Genomic DNA, 16,272 nt, shown 5'->3' with positions numbered 1-16,272 from the left:
TGTGGTGTGTAGCTTCTTGTCCTTACACCCCCCCCCCCCCACCCCACCCCACCCAGAAATAAAAACACAGTGATGTGTCAGACACAGCCATACCCCGCTTGAGCACACACAGCGGCTCTGAGCGCCGCACCACCAATAACACTGTCCCATGGCACGTGTCTTGCATAAGGCTGGGGATGTGAAATCCTCAGTGTTGTACCTCCTAATCCTGCTTCATTTGACCTTGATCACAGATTTAAACAAAAAATAGTGACATGGATCACAGATTGCAAAACGAATGGCAGACAGACAGACAAACGAACAATCAAAGTAAGAAACTGCCTTCATGGCTATAACACTGCATCCCGCATGGGAAATCCGTCAAAACATGAGCAAGAACGCGGTGTTACAGTTCCTTTTTAAGACTGACATTCCAATCGGAACACGTTCGGAACACGTTGACGGTGACTAACGCAATGGTAATACTGAAGGGTGACTGACACAAATCACGCTGTGTCCACAGGCAAACCAGGAATACTGTAGTGCAGGTTTTTTTTTTCTCCAACTTAATAAAATACTGATTTAGCAAACTTCATTGGCAATAAAAAGGTATAGAAATCTCTCCCAACTGTACAGCTTAAAAGGTCAAATGTAAGTGACAAAGTTAGTAACACTGATAACTCAGGACGTTTTAGTAATAAACACCTAAAACGTGTCAACTCCAGCTTTCGGAGTCTATATGCATTTCTGTTAAACCTTTATGTACTTTTACAAACAAGTTCTAACACTGAAAATTTCTCACATGGAAAAGTTACTAGTTTGTTGTTGTTTTTTTTTAAGTTCAGGCACACCAGGAGTTATACACAGTAGTGAACTGAAACACAGCATAGAGGCAACCAATGATCTGTACACATCCTATATTCAAAAATGTGGTTTAAATCCTTTCTTCTTTTTTTTTTTTAGTTTAGGAAAAAATGTTGTTCTCGTCAGTTTCCATCTCTGTCCTTTGCCCCCATTTCCGAGCCCTTCCCACTGTTCCCATTACCCTCCTCTATGCTCTGCATTATGGTCTCGCTCAGAACTTCCTGTTTTACCTTTTCCATGACATCATCCTCTGTCGTCATGCATTTTTCTGTCTCCATTGCCATCACTTCCTGCTGAGCCTGACCTACTTCCTGCGTTTCCTCCTCTTCCTTGATTGGCACTGCCCCCTGAAACAGATGCTCCTCCCCTTCCTCCTCTGCCCCTTCCCCAACATGCTCCTGTTCATCTTCCTCACTTTCCTCCCCCTCGCCCACTCGCACCACCTGTATCTCGTCGTCGTTCACACTGAGGCTGTGCTCCTCCTCCTCGTCCTCTTCCTCCTCCTCTTCTTCCTCATCTTCGCTGTCCTCGTCCCCGCGGGTGCTGCTCTCCCTGTCGTCCGAGTCCAGCTGCGAGGGCGGTGAGGTGGCCCTGCTGTCGGTCTGCCGCTCTTCGGCTGGGGACTCCCCGTGCCCCTCGCGCTCCCGTGCCTCCTTCTTGCAGTAGGAGTAGCGGTGGTTCATGTGCTGTGAGTAGGAGCCCGAGTGCGAGAAGCGCTTGCCGCACTTGTCGCACTGATAGGGCTTCTCGCCCGAGTGCAGCCTCGTGTGCTCGATCAGGTGGTGTTTGTGTTTGAAGGCCTTGCTGCAGACACCGCACTCATGAGGTCGCTTGCCTGACAAAAACGTAGAGAGGATGCATTAGCCCCAGGACCAACAGCAACTGTGTTAGGAAGAGTATCTACCCCTCTGCAGTCCAACATCTCAACACCGAACAATAACAACACAAACTCGTAAGTGCACAGCACACTTCACCCAATACAAACTCGTAGGTGCACAGCACACTTCACACAATACAAACTCATAAGGGCACAGCACACTTCACACGATACAAACTCATAAGTGCACAGCACACTTCACACAATACAAACTCGTAGGTGCACAGCACACTTCACACAATACACTCGTAGGTGCACAGCACACTTCACACAATACAAACTCGTAGGTGCACAGCACACTTCACACAATACAAACTCGTAGGTGCACAGCACACTTCATACAATACAAACTCGTAGGTGCACAGCACACTTTGCACACTGCAACGGACTTTGCCGTACTTCCTATTCCTGACAACTCAAGTTACTTTATACTTGAATAAATGCACACTGTATAGTAAGGTGTACTACTACTAAACCATAAAGAAGGTATACCTACTACACCTTCTATACCTTCTATATTTATGCATTTTTCTATATTTATGTCTTCGGAGTGACTAGGTGTACATTTCAGTACATGTTTGTCTGCTACAAATCGAGGAATCTTGAATTTCTCGTTCAGTTTCATGTAATTTACTTCATATATTTATAACTTCAGAATATATAAATTCAGCCATATCTTCTATTTATCTTATATTTATGTAAAAATTACTGATCTCTGCAGTACCTAGTCACATGTCTACTTTAATGTTTGTGCGTGTCTTTGGCTTGGTGCTGTGTAATCCTGTTGGGTGTTACAGTATATGTTACTGGCTGGTAGCTTCAACAGGAATTCCTGTGTACTGATGTGCAAAAGGCAAAGAAAGAATCTTGAATCTTGAGAGCGGGACAGCCTGGTGTTACAAGATGGATATGGTTACAAGTGAAAGCTAACAGCGACGCTAGCCATGTTCCGCTCATTACTGCTGGAAAGGTGGTGGCATTGTTCCCAACTCCATTTACTTGTAATTAATGAGCTCCATGGTTGAAAAGAGCCGCTCATGGCCTTGAACTAATTCTGCACTCCAGTTGCTCTCAGAAATGTTCTCAAGTTCAGTTTGTGTTGGTAACTTGTTCCCCGGTTACCCTCCGAAATCCAGAATGTCTCAATAACTGGGAATGCGGCTTGACTTGCAATGCACAGAAGCACGGCATGAACGGAACAATGTTGCAGGCCAGGAATACAGTTGCCTGGCTTCCTGAGGCTTTCAGAATCTGAATGCTTGCAGGGCAGGGCCGGGCCCTGGGGGCCCCTGGGATTTCTGAATAATTTATTGCAGAAGCGGCTGCCTTGGTGGGACTTAGGGTGAGGCATACTCTGAGATGCTTCAGGGTGGGTACCGGTGGCTCGAGTCACTGCCTGTCAGGACCTTCACTGGAAGAACTAACGTCATAATGACAGAATCCTGCCCTGAACTGAATGCGATCAAATGCTGCTCTTACAGAATCATAACTCTGGCCTATTAGGCAATTTGTTACCAAGCTGCTAAAACACTGCAGTCAACGGACAAACTCTTGGCTACGCTGTCAAAACTGAAAGCAGCTCGACCGACCCAAGCAGGTCCAGAAAAACTGCTGTAATCAAAAGCGCTGAAGTCATCTGGCCATTAAATGGCCGTGAGAAGCCAGGCCTCCCTGGGGCGTAGCAGAGGCCTGGCCAGTCTGTAAATCTTGGAGACAGACCCTCCTCCACGCACAGAAAGAACTGGACTAATTGCAAACAAAACCCCGATGAAGAGCACAGCCCCAAGCGAGGAAGCAAAGTGAGGATCTAACCGTGATTTTTTCCTTGCTCAACAAGACTCGGCCTTTACTGGCCCAACATGGATAAACTGTGTTGAAAATTCCTGAGGTCTACAGCCGCACAATGGTGCAACATCTGAGTGCCCAGTGTGAGATGACTACAGGGCCATGCAGAGACTTTTCAAGAGGCATGTACGCAATCGAGGGGGTCACCCTCTCTGAATTTTCATCAGTGATCGAAAACAGGCATTCAGGACCTGAAAAGGGAGGCACTTACAACCACCCCACTGGCTCTGCAGCTCCTTGGTGCTGCAACCTTGCAGGGGATGGAGGCTTCAGGCCCCAGGAAGCTGCTCTGAATGGCCACCACATGTCACAGTGTCTCCTGTGTGTACCTACCTGTGTGCTCATACTTGTGCCTCAGCAAGGAGCTGCTCTTCTGGAAGAGCTTGTCACACAGATCGCAGGCGTACATCCCGTTCTCGGTCTTCCTCATCTTCTTCCGGGGGGGAGTCGAGTCCGAGTCGTTCTGATCCTCTGGGCCGGGAGCTCCGTCGGAGCTGTTGTCCAGCCTCTCCTCCTGGTCGGTAAGGATGAGAACGTGAACGAGGCAGGATTGCATGGAGGATAACATTCAAGACCAAAGCAGTCTGAAACCGGGCAGAAATGGCATCTGAATGGCGATTGGGTGCCGATCCTGGGGTAACATTAATAGAAAGAGGGCTGCGTTTTCTTGTTTGAACACATAGAACATAAAATGCCACATGCTAAGAGATACTGACACCCTCAAAATGCCATGCCTGGTGATGTCATCCCACAGACCTCTGTCACTGCTCGCCACAGCTGGGCGACAGATCATTATTCAAAGTCAGAGAGATCTGGGACAGCGGCAGGGGTCTGGTATTCAGATGCAGGCCAACCACATCCTTAACCCTCTGAAGTGAACGGCATTATTGGTGATGCCGCGTATCTTTCTTGTGTAATTCAGTTCATGACTCGCTGAAATCTCATTGTAGAAACGTGAAAAAAACGCTAAATCTGTAATCTGTCTTCTTTTCAAAACGTCCATTGTCGGAAGTATTAAAGTTTTTAAAATTAGGTTAAATCGGCAAAAAATTAAAATATGTCACTTTTCTCTGTTTTACCTGCATTGGGGGCGTTTAGTGCCGCATCATAAATAGCCGCATTTTCGCATATTCAAATCATATTCGCATGGTAATTTGATGAACAATGCAACGGTGAAACGCGATCTAGATACATCCCCATCAGCGCCATAAAAGGGATGGGGGAGGGATGTGGCCAGGTGTGATCGGCTCATGCATACAAGTAAAAGTCTTTGGTGATATCTGGGATCAAAACAAACTACCACCATTGCTTACTATGTACTTTTCTGCAAGTGTTCCAAACTGCATTTTGCCATGTCTATACTCAAATCACATAAATCTGACATATTTACAAAGTACGCTAAGATTAAGATGAGTTTAATGCCAAAACAAATATATAAGAAATAATTTATTTCCCATGAATGAAGTTTATGATATTGAATAAAATGTGTGACCATGCCCCAGTCAGTGAAAGCATGTTCCCTACCCCTGGACCCCAGAGGGTTAAACACCTGCTCAATGGTGCTACCAGGTTCCATTAGCGTTTTACGGCACAAAGTCCTGGTGACCACAGTAGCACATGAAAGTTGCTGGGTTGCTTAAAAGACACAGGCCATTAACTGATAAAGTCAAGTTTCACATTCTAACAGTTGAGCTATCTACACCCAGCTCCAGCATGACGTCTTCTAGGTCTGCAGCCAAGTGTTAAACTCTAAATCTAATGAGTATCATTGATAGGGCTGGGCCAGGTATGATATTAATATCGCCATCACATGTTATGCCAATGCAACGGTCACATTGCAAAGACTGCAACAGTCAGCTAGGCAGAGATTAGGGAGGGGGGCGGCGTCTAAATTTTCATACCATCATTCCATCTGGACATTACACCGTGTTATATGGTACTTTCAAAAGCGACGGTATTTTGCAATAAGTTCATACTGAGCAAAAGTCATTTCAAAGCAACATCACATCAAGTTATTTGACAGACTCTGTTGATAGATCCTTTTTGTTTGGTTTTGAGTACATTTTTAACTCCTCCTTTACTTTACAAAATTTATCGTAAAAAGACTGTATAGTGATATTTGAAAATTGTCCAATGCATGACTTAGAATAGTAGATGTGTTCAAGTTAGACTACCTGTAAGTTAGACTACCTGTAAGTTAGACTACCTGTAAGTGCTGCGCAGTCTGCAGGAGAGGGAGATCCAGAATTAGGCCACATTGGCACCCAACCATGAAGAACCAAGACCTTCATTACAAGAGACATCACACTTGGCTTCAAAGCTCACCTTCTGAACCTGATACAGAGCTTGGCTACTAACTCCCACTCGGAAAAGGGACACAGTCTGGCGAGTGAAAGAGGAATGGGAGGAGACCCCCTCCCCCAACACTGGTCACTTATCACACCTCAAGTACCAGCAGCTGAACACCCCTTTATAGACACTTTTTCAGCGCACCAGGTACTGAACTTTTGGATACTTCAAAAAAGTACCAAAAGAGCTACTACTTTGCGGTGGATTGTACCTGCACTGAATGACATTATTGCAATACTAGGCGGGGCATTTTGTCCTGAATTTGGATAATGGCTGTAGTATATTACAGGACTGGATGATGCGCGATTTTAATACCAACATCGAATGTTATGCACATCCAATTCTTACGTCGCAAGAACCGTGATAGTGACAGTCAGGGGAAGGGGGCTAACTTTCTCCAAAACATTTGTACTGTTTACTTTGGATTATTTTTTATAGAAATTATGTATGGTTTATGGAAACTCGTAACACATGATGCCGGAACTTTGCCGTACGGAGATGCCGAAGCTTATGCCTGCCTCACATCCCAATAAGGTGTGTGGCTGCATTCTGTAACTGTATCGTTTATATTGATGGGGAAACAGGCAAGGGGAAATTATACTTATAACATAGATAAACCATACTTCATCCACCAATAGCGTTCGCTGTCAGAAACGGCGTGACTCCGCCCCCAAACTGTCCAAACCTCCCCCCAGCAGAACACTAGTGCAGATATTTCCCTCGCGCGCAGAGAGCGGCCGAAGCAAATGCGCTTTGCGTGTGAGAGCAACCATGACGTTGGGAGGAGAACAATACATTAGAGAAGGTGATATTACGATGAACGCGCACGCGGCTCTTCGTCCTGCGCTCGCAAGTTTCACTTTTGCGCTCGCGAGTGACATATTTACGCGTGCGGGTTTTGACTTTGATGTGACGCCATATAAACCTGCATAAACATGTTTGCAAGTCCCCCACCCGAATGTACCGAAGGGCCAAAAAAAGTACGCTGACTGGTTTGGTACTGGTGATTTTGGTACTGGTGATTTTGGTACTGGTGATTTTGGTACTGGTACAGGGTTGGAAGTCAACGGAAAAGGGAAAGAACGGATGTACCAAATGTATGGTACCAGGTGCGGGGGAGAAGCACCCTGTATCTCTACACGGGCCATATTCTGTTGAGGCTCCAATGCAGAGACTTCGTAACACTAAACGGAGGGCTTAACTGCATTGCATGACTGCAGGTGGGAGCCAGCCAAAACATCTGGTCTAAAACCTCTGCGTTTCCATGGAAGAGTCACACGGGAGATATTACCCCTGTTAGACTGGACTTTGGTTGTAAAACACGACACCCTTCCACCCAGTGTAGTAAACCACCTGGAGCACACCACACAAATCAGTCCACACCACACTGGAACCCTCTCAGGACTTAAAACATCTGCAATCCCAATGGATATCTGAACTACCAAAGGACAAACCTGCATTTGCAAAGAAATATTCTTCAAAGTAAACAAAAAGGATAAAGTACTGTTTGCTGTGCATCTTTTCCTATGAAGTCATCCGTTTATCTTTTTAGGTAGCTCCTTGAGTGTTTGGGCTGAGAAGCTGCATATCTCTGCCGTGACAAATCATCATGAGCTATGAAGCTACAGACTGACCACAAATACTGAGAAGATATACATGAACTTTCAACGACATTAAATTACATGTAATTTCCTCTATCCTATTTCTCGGTCATATCAACCATCATCTTGTCACACTTGCCTTCACACTTAGTGAGTTATCTACATCCTGTGAGCAGTTGTAAGATGAGTAAACGGGATGTGCAAGATATTTCTACCAAGTGATTGTATTATGTATGACGGCATGTGCCACCAACCTGGTTGCCACTAGGCTGCGGTGTCCTCAGCTGAATCTCAGTCCCTGTTGGATTTGTCCCTGAAGTGGTGTAGGTGTAGGTCAGCTGTGGGATCAGGATGGTCTTGCTGGTGGTCAGCGCCCGCAGGCAGGGCACACTTCCCTGCTCGGCAATGGCCACGATGGTAGGCAGCTGCGTGGCAACGATGTTGATGGGATTGGCACTTTGTGGGCTAATGTAAATAGTGTCAGTCTGTGGCTGTTCTTTCTTTGTACAAGTCAAGTTCAAGGGCTCCTCCTGAACGGAGTAAACACTGCTGTGGTAAACGCTGCTGGCGGCGCCGTCTGCCGTTTCCCGCGAGAGCTTTGGTAGTGATAGGTCGAGGGGCTCCGCCTGTGCCCCGCCCTCCGTGTCCCCCTCGGCTTTGACAATGACCGGCCCGGTGGAGGACAGATTTAGTGGTGATGGAGGCGACTCCTCCACGTCTGCGTCTCTGGAGTCGCCGGGCGCGGCCTGCGGTTTGGTGCTGGCCGCCAGTTTGCCCTCTTCGGCCTGCTTCTCAGCCACGCCAGGTGATTGGGTCTCGGTGCCGTGGCACTCGGACGGTGGGGGCTCTGGAGCAGGGCTCGGGGGCCCGGATCCTCCTGCTGACTCCTGACCCAACCGCATCTTCTCAAACCACTTCTTGACCACGTCGGCCGGTAAGCTGACCGAGTCCGAGATCTTGGTGAGCTCATCCTGCGTGGGCTCGGCGTTTAAGGCAAAATATGCCTTGAGCAGTGACAGGAGGTTATTGAGGGGGGGCTGGCCGGGCGAGGGGTCCCTATCGGACAGGAGTGCTGCAATGCGGGCGTCGGTGGCCTCCGCTTCTGCTGCCTCAGCCTTCGAGCCACCAGCCGCGGCTTTACAGTGGTTCAGCTTGTTCAGAGTGGCCAGGCCGCCAGGACAGTCGTCACACAAGAGGCAGGTGCTGCCGGTCTGTGCCGCCACTTCGGTCTTCTCCGTCTCTGTCTTCTCACTCTGGCTCGGCTTCACAGTGAGGTCTTCCGGGAGCTTCTCGGCTTTGCAGACGTCTGGGTTCTTGGGAGCCTCCTCCTTGGGCATGGGGACAACCGGCTGCATCTGGCTGGGCTCCAGGTTGTAGTTGATGATGATCTTGGTGGTGCCGTCTGGCTCCACGATGGGCAGGCTGATGGCGGAGATGACGGAGTGGCTGGCCGGCTGCACCGGGGCCTGTGCGCCCGTGATACCGGACTCTTTGGCTGAGTTGGCCTGGGCGCTCTCCAGGACCTGCCGCAGCACGCTGCCATCCACAGCCACCTTGAGGACGTTCTGGATATCGCTCAGATTGATGCTGATGGGCGAGACCAGGCCAACGGTGGGCAGCACCACGGCCTGCACCAGACCCTGGGGAGGGGCCACGGTGGCTTGGAGCGTGGGGCCGTTGAACACACCATTGATGCTGGAGGCCACCACCAGGGGCTTATACTCGCAATCCGTGGGCTCGGCCTTGATCTGGGGCAGCGGTTCCTGCGGGGGCCTGCCGTTGTCGACCTTCTCGCGGAGCTGCACACGTCCGGGGCCGGAAGGCAGGGAGGTTGGGGCTGGTGAGGAGCACGGAGGGGCGACACCCACTGGGCGAGGCCTCCCATTCAGGGGGAGAAGGCCGATGCACTTCTTGCTGCTGATGTGGGAACTGTAGGAGCCGGAGTGGGAGAATCGCTTCTTGCAGTTGGAACATTCATAGGGCTTTTCGCCTGGAAACACAGAATGTTCCAGTCACCTCGGGACACACAAAGACCGAGTGCAATGACTGCGCAATATACGAGATCATGCACACATCTAAGAGCAGAGCCTGGGACATACAAATATGTGTTGCCATAGTGACGGGGCTGTACTCACCACTGTGGATGCGCAGGTGCTCCTTCAGGTGATGCTTGTACTTGAAGGCTTTCGCACATTCAGTGCACTTGAATTTCCGATTGGCCCCAGACTGAGTCACATGACGCTGCGTAACCAGGGAGACACATACACACCATTCTGATAGGCTCTTCTTGTGTATGTTTCTAAGTAAGTAACTAAATGCATCACTGATATGTCTGCACCATCGTACCAATATCTTCCACTTGCATTTGTGGATATTGTGGCAAATTTAATTGCTATGCAAATATTTAAAATAACAAGAAAAAAATTAAGAGTTATTAAAAGTCTGCTGTCACTACAGCATAAACAAATACCCTCAGTGTCCAATATATTAGGTACACATGCTCGTTAATGCAAACAGCCTGCTACTCTAAATGGCAACTGTGACTGCAACTTAATATATAAGCCGCACACAGGGTCAGGTTCAGTTACTGTTTGGCTAAGCACTGGAATGGCTAAGATGCCTGATCTAAGCCAATCCGAATGCGGTGCGATTGCCGCTGCCAGGAGCAGCGAATCCAGTGGCTGGGAAACAGCCTGGCGTTTTCATGCACTGCAGCTTTGGAGGTTCACACAGAACCGCGCGACACACAACAAAGCATCAGTTAGTGGCAGTTCCGGTACCATAAACATTTTCTTAATGAAAGTGGTGGGAGGGGAATGAGCAGACCTGTGAAAGCTAACAGGAAGACCACAAATGCAGAAATGACAGCTCACACGGCAGCGTGCAGAAAGGGCGTCTCTGAACACAAAACTTGTCTGCCCTTCAAGTGGTTCTGGAGGCAAAAGTGGGCTCTGCATAGTATTAGCTAGGTATTCCTGAAAAGCAGCCACTGAGTCTATCTGTCATCAGCATAATCAGCATTTTATAAACACTTCAGCACTTACCTAACTAATTAAATTGCCAAATGTACAGCTTCTAAATTTCAGCAGAGAATTAGAAATCAAGATCCATTTTTGGGCAAATTGATTCATACTAGTTTCTGGTTACTAGTGTCTACTGTGTGACTGATGGTTGAGAGGAACCGGATCCCGCTTTGGGAGCAGACTTGGGCCTGGACGCGGTTCTGTACCTGCTCCCGGCCAGACTTGTGGGCCGTCATGTGCCGGTCCAGCTGGGTGCGGTAGGCGAAGGTGTAGCTACAGAGGGAGCAACTGAAGTTGTCTTCGCTCTTCTCGTGTCGGTACTTGATGTGCTCCTTCAGGGACGTGTAGCGCTTGTAGCCTCGGGAGCAGTAGGGGCACGTCAGCAGCTGAGAGAAGGCATCGGGGGTACCTGCTGGAGCCACAGCCAATCAGAGCGCAGAACATACCTCCCCCATTCCCAACATGGATCATTATTACCTCTCAGGGTGAGTGGAGGACAGCAAAACTGACAGATGTGTAAAGACCTTGAAGCTTTGGTGAGAATGTGAAAGGATTTCAAATGATATATACAAGCATACCCTTGTGGCATATATTCTCACACCCGTCTGGCAGGTAGCCTTGAACTACACTGATGCAATGGCTAAGATTCCTGGAAAAACAAGTATAGAAATTTCCAGGCTGAAGCAATGATGCCTTTTCTTTGAAATATCCACTTGAAAAACTCGATTCAGGTAGATTTGTTCCTCATTGCAGAAAATAAAACAAAAGCACAAAATGAGGTAATTGATGAAACCAAGTGAGTAACAATAACTTTGCTTGATGGCAGCAGGGGAAATCAAATGGGTAATTTTTACAGTTGGCAAGCTTCCTGTAGGTATTCTGGTCTAAAACTGCATGTAAAAATATGGGTACTTTCCTTCTCTTTTACACACCTTCACAGCAACACCCCATGCAAATATGTCTTGAAAACAATTACATTCGCCCCCTGGTGGCTGGAAGACCTTACTGTAGCCCCGGACGTGGCTGGTTACCGTTCTCGTCGTGCCCGCTGGCCTCTGGCGTGTTCTGCCTGGGCTCGTCCTCGGGGGCCTCAGGATAGATAACGGCTGTGTCCCCTTGCTGCAGCATCTCCTCCACCATAGCGTCCGTGCTGCCTTCCTCCTCCCCATCCGAACCACACTCGTCCTTCACTGTAACACAGAAGCCGACTGCTTGTCATATTACATCAGGGACTATGTCTTTCAGAGAAGCAAGTTCAAACATCAGACAAAAGCAATAAGGTTGTGACTTTCTTAAATATAAGAGCTTTTTGTGGCTAATGTATTATATACACATGGGGAATCTAAAAATACAAGCATAAAATCAGCAAACTCATGCAACAGAGAAGCTCCTCGTTTCAGCAACACAGCTTATCACGCACAGAGATTAGGAGCCGCCGGACATCCGTGGCCTGCCTTGCTGTTTATATTTATCTATCTATTTGTGCGATGTCTAGAAATTTCCATTTGAATTCCCAAGCCTACTGGCCCCTGCAGCTTCCATTTCAAGCGAACAAGACAGTGAACATCCTCCTGAGAGGCCGATGCATCTCCCAAGGGGTCACTATGCTGCCATGCCTCCTGCTGACCAATCAGAATGCTCACGGCATTCCAGCGTCATCCGTGAGATAATGCTTGTCTGTGTATGTCAGCCTTAAAAAGCCTTGAAATCATATACAGTACCAGTCAAAAGTTTGGACGCCTTCCCTTAGAAAGGTTCATTTGTACTATTCTTTACATTTTAGAATCATTATGAAGATATCAACACTATAAAATAACACATATGGAATTATGCACTGATGCAAAAAGTATTACAAATAAATAATTTGTTGGAGGGCAGCTCTGTGGGTTGGGACTCAGAAGGTTGCCAGTTCAAATCCCGTGGTCGGCAGGGTGATCCTACCACTGTGCCCCTCAGCAAGGCCCTTAACCCCAATTACCCCACGGACTGGCTGACCCTACTGTCTCTTCTATGTCAGTTCCATGAGGTGGCCTCCTGGGATGCTTCTCCAGCTGTCCTGGAGGAGGTCCCACATAAATGCTGAGCTCTCATTGGCCACTTTTCCTTCACTCTCTAGTCAAACTCATCCACAACCATTTCTACTGTATTTTGCTCAGGTGGCCAGGTCACACTATCAATCTCATAGGCAGCTTAGCGTGTCCAATCTGTTGACTGGTACCATATCAATGCCGTTATCGACATGTGCTGTACTGCCGGCGTCCCTTCACGTGACGTGAGTCACACAGCGAGGACAGAAGCGGCCTATGACTATTTAGGGAAACCTGTGGTGATTGTGGCTTTTAGGGGAATCACTGTGACTTAGGAGAATGATGCAGCTGTCAGGAGACGCCTGGAAGGAGCGTGAACATCAGGAAAAGATCGGAATGAATCGCAGGTGAACGTATTGCTGCATTTTCCAGAGCCCCGCTGTCCCTGGGCTCTTCGACCCGACTGACTCAGTGGGATATAAATCACAGAGTCTCATGCTCTAAAAACAAAGCTTTTTCTTGTGGGAAAAATAACAGGGCAAAAACCCAGAGCTTGCCGATATCTGTCTGGGAAGTGGCTGAGGCCTGGAGCATCTGCATAACATGTGTGCTCCCTCATGGCATTAATGAGATCTGTGTGCACTAATAAGGGCCAATTAAGGCACCAAGTAATCTGAGGACAGAGGCCGGGCTCCCCTCGAACCCGTGCTTTCTGCAGCAGACCCTAACCCTGAAGTCAGGTGAGTGCCTGCACATGATCCGATTACTTTCGAATAAATACTCTTCTCCTCTTTACGGTGTTGAAAGAAATATGTTAGGCACCACTACAAAGAACTGCTTCTTAAGGTCAAATTAACATTTTTATTTTATGTGTATATTTTCACTTCTTTTTGGATGATGCTGATTATTACAGTATTTGCAATGGTGCATTTAGAAAATGTGTATAGCGGTAATTGCTCTGAGTATACTGGTGAAACTGAGACTGAATGCATATGTACAGTGCTTATTTGTGATGTTATTGTGACTGATCCATTTGGGGAACGGAGAGATGTAAAAATCTAACAAACAGAACTGATTTTGCTCTAATTATTCTATGATTCCCTGAAGGATTCTCAGGGGTTGTGCATAAAAGGTCTGTGGGTCTGTGGCTGGTGCAGTGAAAGCCACTTTTGTGCCGCCCCTGAATGACACTGTTCCCAGCCGCCCCCACGGCACAGAGCGGCCGTAATGCTGCGCACCACACTGCCACACGTCCCTCACGCTCGGCACCATTGCCTGATTCAGCTGCAGTGCCGGTGGAGGCCGTTGCTTTGCGGCTGTTGCCATGGGAACTGAACACCCTCCCCCCCCCCCCCGCACACCAAAGCAGTTCTAAGAGGGGCCAGGTGGTGGCTGACGAATCGGATTGAGGGAGCCCTTTCACCCTTACAAACAGGGGGGAAAGCAGACTCAAGTGCCTGCTTTCTACCCATGATGCACTGCAGCCTGTCTTCCCATGACCTCATACGAGACTGCTCTCTCTCCCTCAGTCAGTAAGATGCCTTTCTCTTCCCTTTTTTCTCTAACAAATTGGCGTCGCCCTTCTCCTGTGCCTCACCGGGTGCTGAAAAGCAGCCATCTCCACACTCCGCTGGCGAGGTACCGCTGAGAGGGACGGCTTCAGGCACAAATTATAAACAGCGCGCCAAGTTAATCGATCTGATTGTAATAATTACAAACCACTCGCTGCTCACTCTGTTTTGAGGAAATTAGCCATGGAAACCAATTTTGCGCCAATGTGACTAATCGACCAGCATGCGCAGGTCTTGAAGGTTTCAACATGACATAAGCCTTCTAAGGACTAGTCAACGCCTTTCACCATCTGCTTTGTGTTAAGGCATCCCTTGAACAGGTAATTACTGTGAGGCCACCCTCACGTGTGTCTTAGGTCACATATGATGTCATCACTCGACATACCATTTCCCTTGGCTGCCCGCATCACCGTCATTTCAGCACCCACCCTCCCACGACGACCACCCCCCAAACCCGGGGTTCCCAGTGTAACTTTTTCAGCTGCTGCCATGGAAACGGGCTACCAGCACCGGGAACTGGGCCGCTGATCAGGCGTTCAAGACCAGCAAGTCAAGTGCTGTGTGAGACATGCTCCCCCCCCAGGCCCATCTGCTGCAAGCACTCTGAGCACAGGTATGGGCAGGCCTTCATACTCACTTTCCAGGAGTCACGTGGTCAAAGAATTTAAGAGTACACATACAAAACATGTCCAAAGCATTATTTCAGGATAATCTGAGGGTGGCAGCTCCATTTACTATGAAAGTGTGTTTGTTTAAACAAGACTGGGCAGAACCTTTTACCACGTTGTAATGAGAGCGTGTCCTCGCCTACAGGTACCGCCACTGTGCTCTCATTGGCCGGATGTCAGGGAGCTTTGGGCCTACAGGTACTGCCACTGTGCTCTCATTGGCTGGATGTCAGTAAACTTTGGGCCTACAGGTACCGCCACTGTGCTCTCAATGGCCGGATGTCAGGGAGCTTTGGGCCTACAGGTACCGCCACTGTGCTCTCATTGGCTGGATGTCAGGGAGCTTTGGGCCTACAGGTACCGCCACTGTGCTCTCATTGGCTGGATGTCAGGGAGCTTTGGGCCTACAGGTACCGCCACTGTGCTCTCATTGGCTGGATGTCAGGGAGCTTTGGGCCTACAGGTACCGCCACTGTGCTCTCATTGGCTGGATGTCAGGGAGCTTTGGGCCTACAGGTACCGCCACTGTGCTCTCATTGGCTGGATGTCAGGGAGCTTTGGGCCTACAGGTACCGCCACTGTGCTCTCATTGGCCGGATGTCAGGGAGCTTTGGGCCTACAGGTACCGCCACTGTGCTCTCATTGGCTGGATGTCAGGGAGCTTTGGGCCTACAGGTACCGCCACTGTGCTCTCATTGGCTGGATGTCAGGGAGCTTTGGGCCTACAGGTACCGCCACTGTGCTCTCATTGGCTGGATGTCAGGGAGTTTTGGGCCTACAGGTACCGCCACTGTGCTCTCATTGGCTGGATGTCAGGGAGCTTTGGGCCTACAGGTACCGCCACTGTGCTCTCATTGGCTGGATGTCAGGGAGTTTTGGGCCTACAGGTACCGCCACTGTGCTGTCAATGGCCAGATGTCAGTAAGCTTTGGGCCTACAGGTACCACCGCTGTGCTCTCATTGGCTGGATATCAGTCAGCTTTGGGCCTACAGGTGCTGCCTCTTGCATCAGACAGTGATGGATGCCAGAGTTAGGCCATAAACAGCAAGCCAATGCTCATCCACAGACCCTCCCCGTCACACGGGGCCTGACTAATGGGAGCTGACCGTCCCTGACACACGTGATGGATGGTCTTTGTCAGGTGCTTCCTGTACCATGCACCCCACGGCCGCCGCTGTCGCCACTGCCGCCATCACCATTAGGCACTCACGGCCCTGCAATCTTTCCCCGACTGCGGGGAGAAAGACTGCAAATACCCGACGGATGTGCCAGAGGCGTGCAAGCGAGGACCTGCGGCGTCCTGAATGATCTCAGCTCAGGGTGTAATGGCCCAATCGTCGCTATGTCAGGACTCTATTAACACTCCGCCGTCTATAATGCATCAATCAGCAACAACAAGTTTTACAAACACCCAAATACAGCCATAAAAACGCAGACATGAGGAAGCATCCCTGCACGCCGGCAAGC

At 48.9% G+C, this 16,272-nt stretch overlaps 1 protein-coding gene and 1 long non-coding RNA gene across 11 annotated transcripts in view; one reads left to right on the top strand and one right to left on the bottom strand.

The window, feature by feature from the left end:
* Positions 1-845: 845 nt before the first annotated feature.
* LOC125740184 (zinc finger E-box-binding homeobox 1-like) overlaps positions 846-16,272 on the bottom strand; it is a 48,081-nt gene continuing 32,654 nt past the window's right edge. For 7 of the 10 annotated variants that reach the window (XM_049011058.1, XM_049011061.1, XM_049011055.1 and 4 more), the window contains 6 exons: positions 11,570-11,728; positions 10,745-10,950; positions 9,651-9,756; positions 7,770-9,505; positions 3,899-4,079; positions 846-1,678 (listed from right to left, as the gene is read on the bottom strand). In XM_049011058.1, the coding sequence (XP_048867015.1) occupies positions 966-1,678; positions 3,899-4,079; positions 7,770-9,505; positions 9,651-9,756; positions 10,745-10,950; positions 11,570-11,678 (3,051 nt within the window). In that variant the 5' untranslated portion in view covers positions 11,679-11,728 and the 3' untranslated portion in view covers positions 846-965. The remainder of the gene's footprint in view (positions 1,679-3,898; positions 4,080-7,769; positions 9,506-9,650; positions 9,757-10,744; positions 10,951-11,569; positions 11,729-16,272) is intronic. The other 3 variants (XM_049011057.1, XM_049011054.1, XM_049011052.1) reach the window with 1 other exon arrangement.
* On the top strand, positions 1,840-2,185 carry LOC125740185 (uncharacterized). The gene is made up of 3 exons (XR_007397466.1): positions 1,840-1,939; positions 1,973-2,042; positions 2,078-2,185. It is a non-coding gene; the product is annotated as an uncharacterized LOC125740185 (long non-coding RNA).

The sequence above is a fragment of the Brienomyrus brachyistius genome, chromosome 4 (assembly GCF_023856365.1).
Source record: "Brienomyrus brachyistius isolate T26 chromosome 4, BBRACH_0.4, whole genome shotgun sequence".
NCBI lineage: Eukaryota > Metazoa > Chordata > Actinopteri > Osteoglossiformes > Mormyridae > Brienomyrus > Brienomyrus brachyistius.
This window is presented reverse-complemented; position numbering and strand designations above follow the sequence as displayed.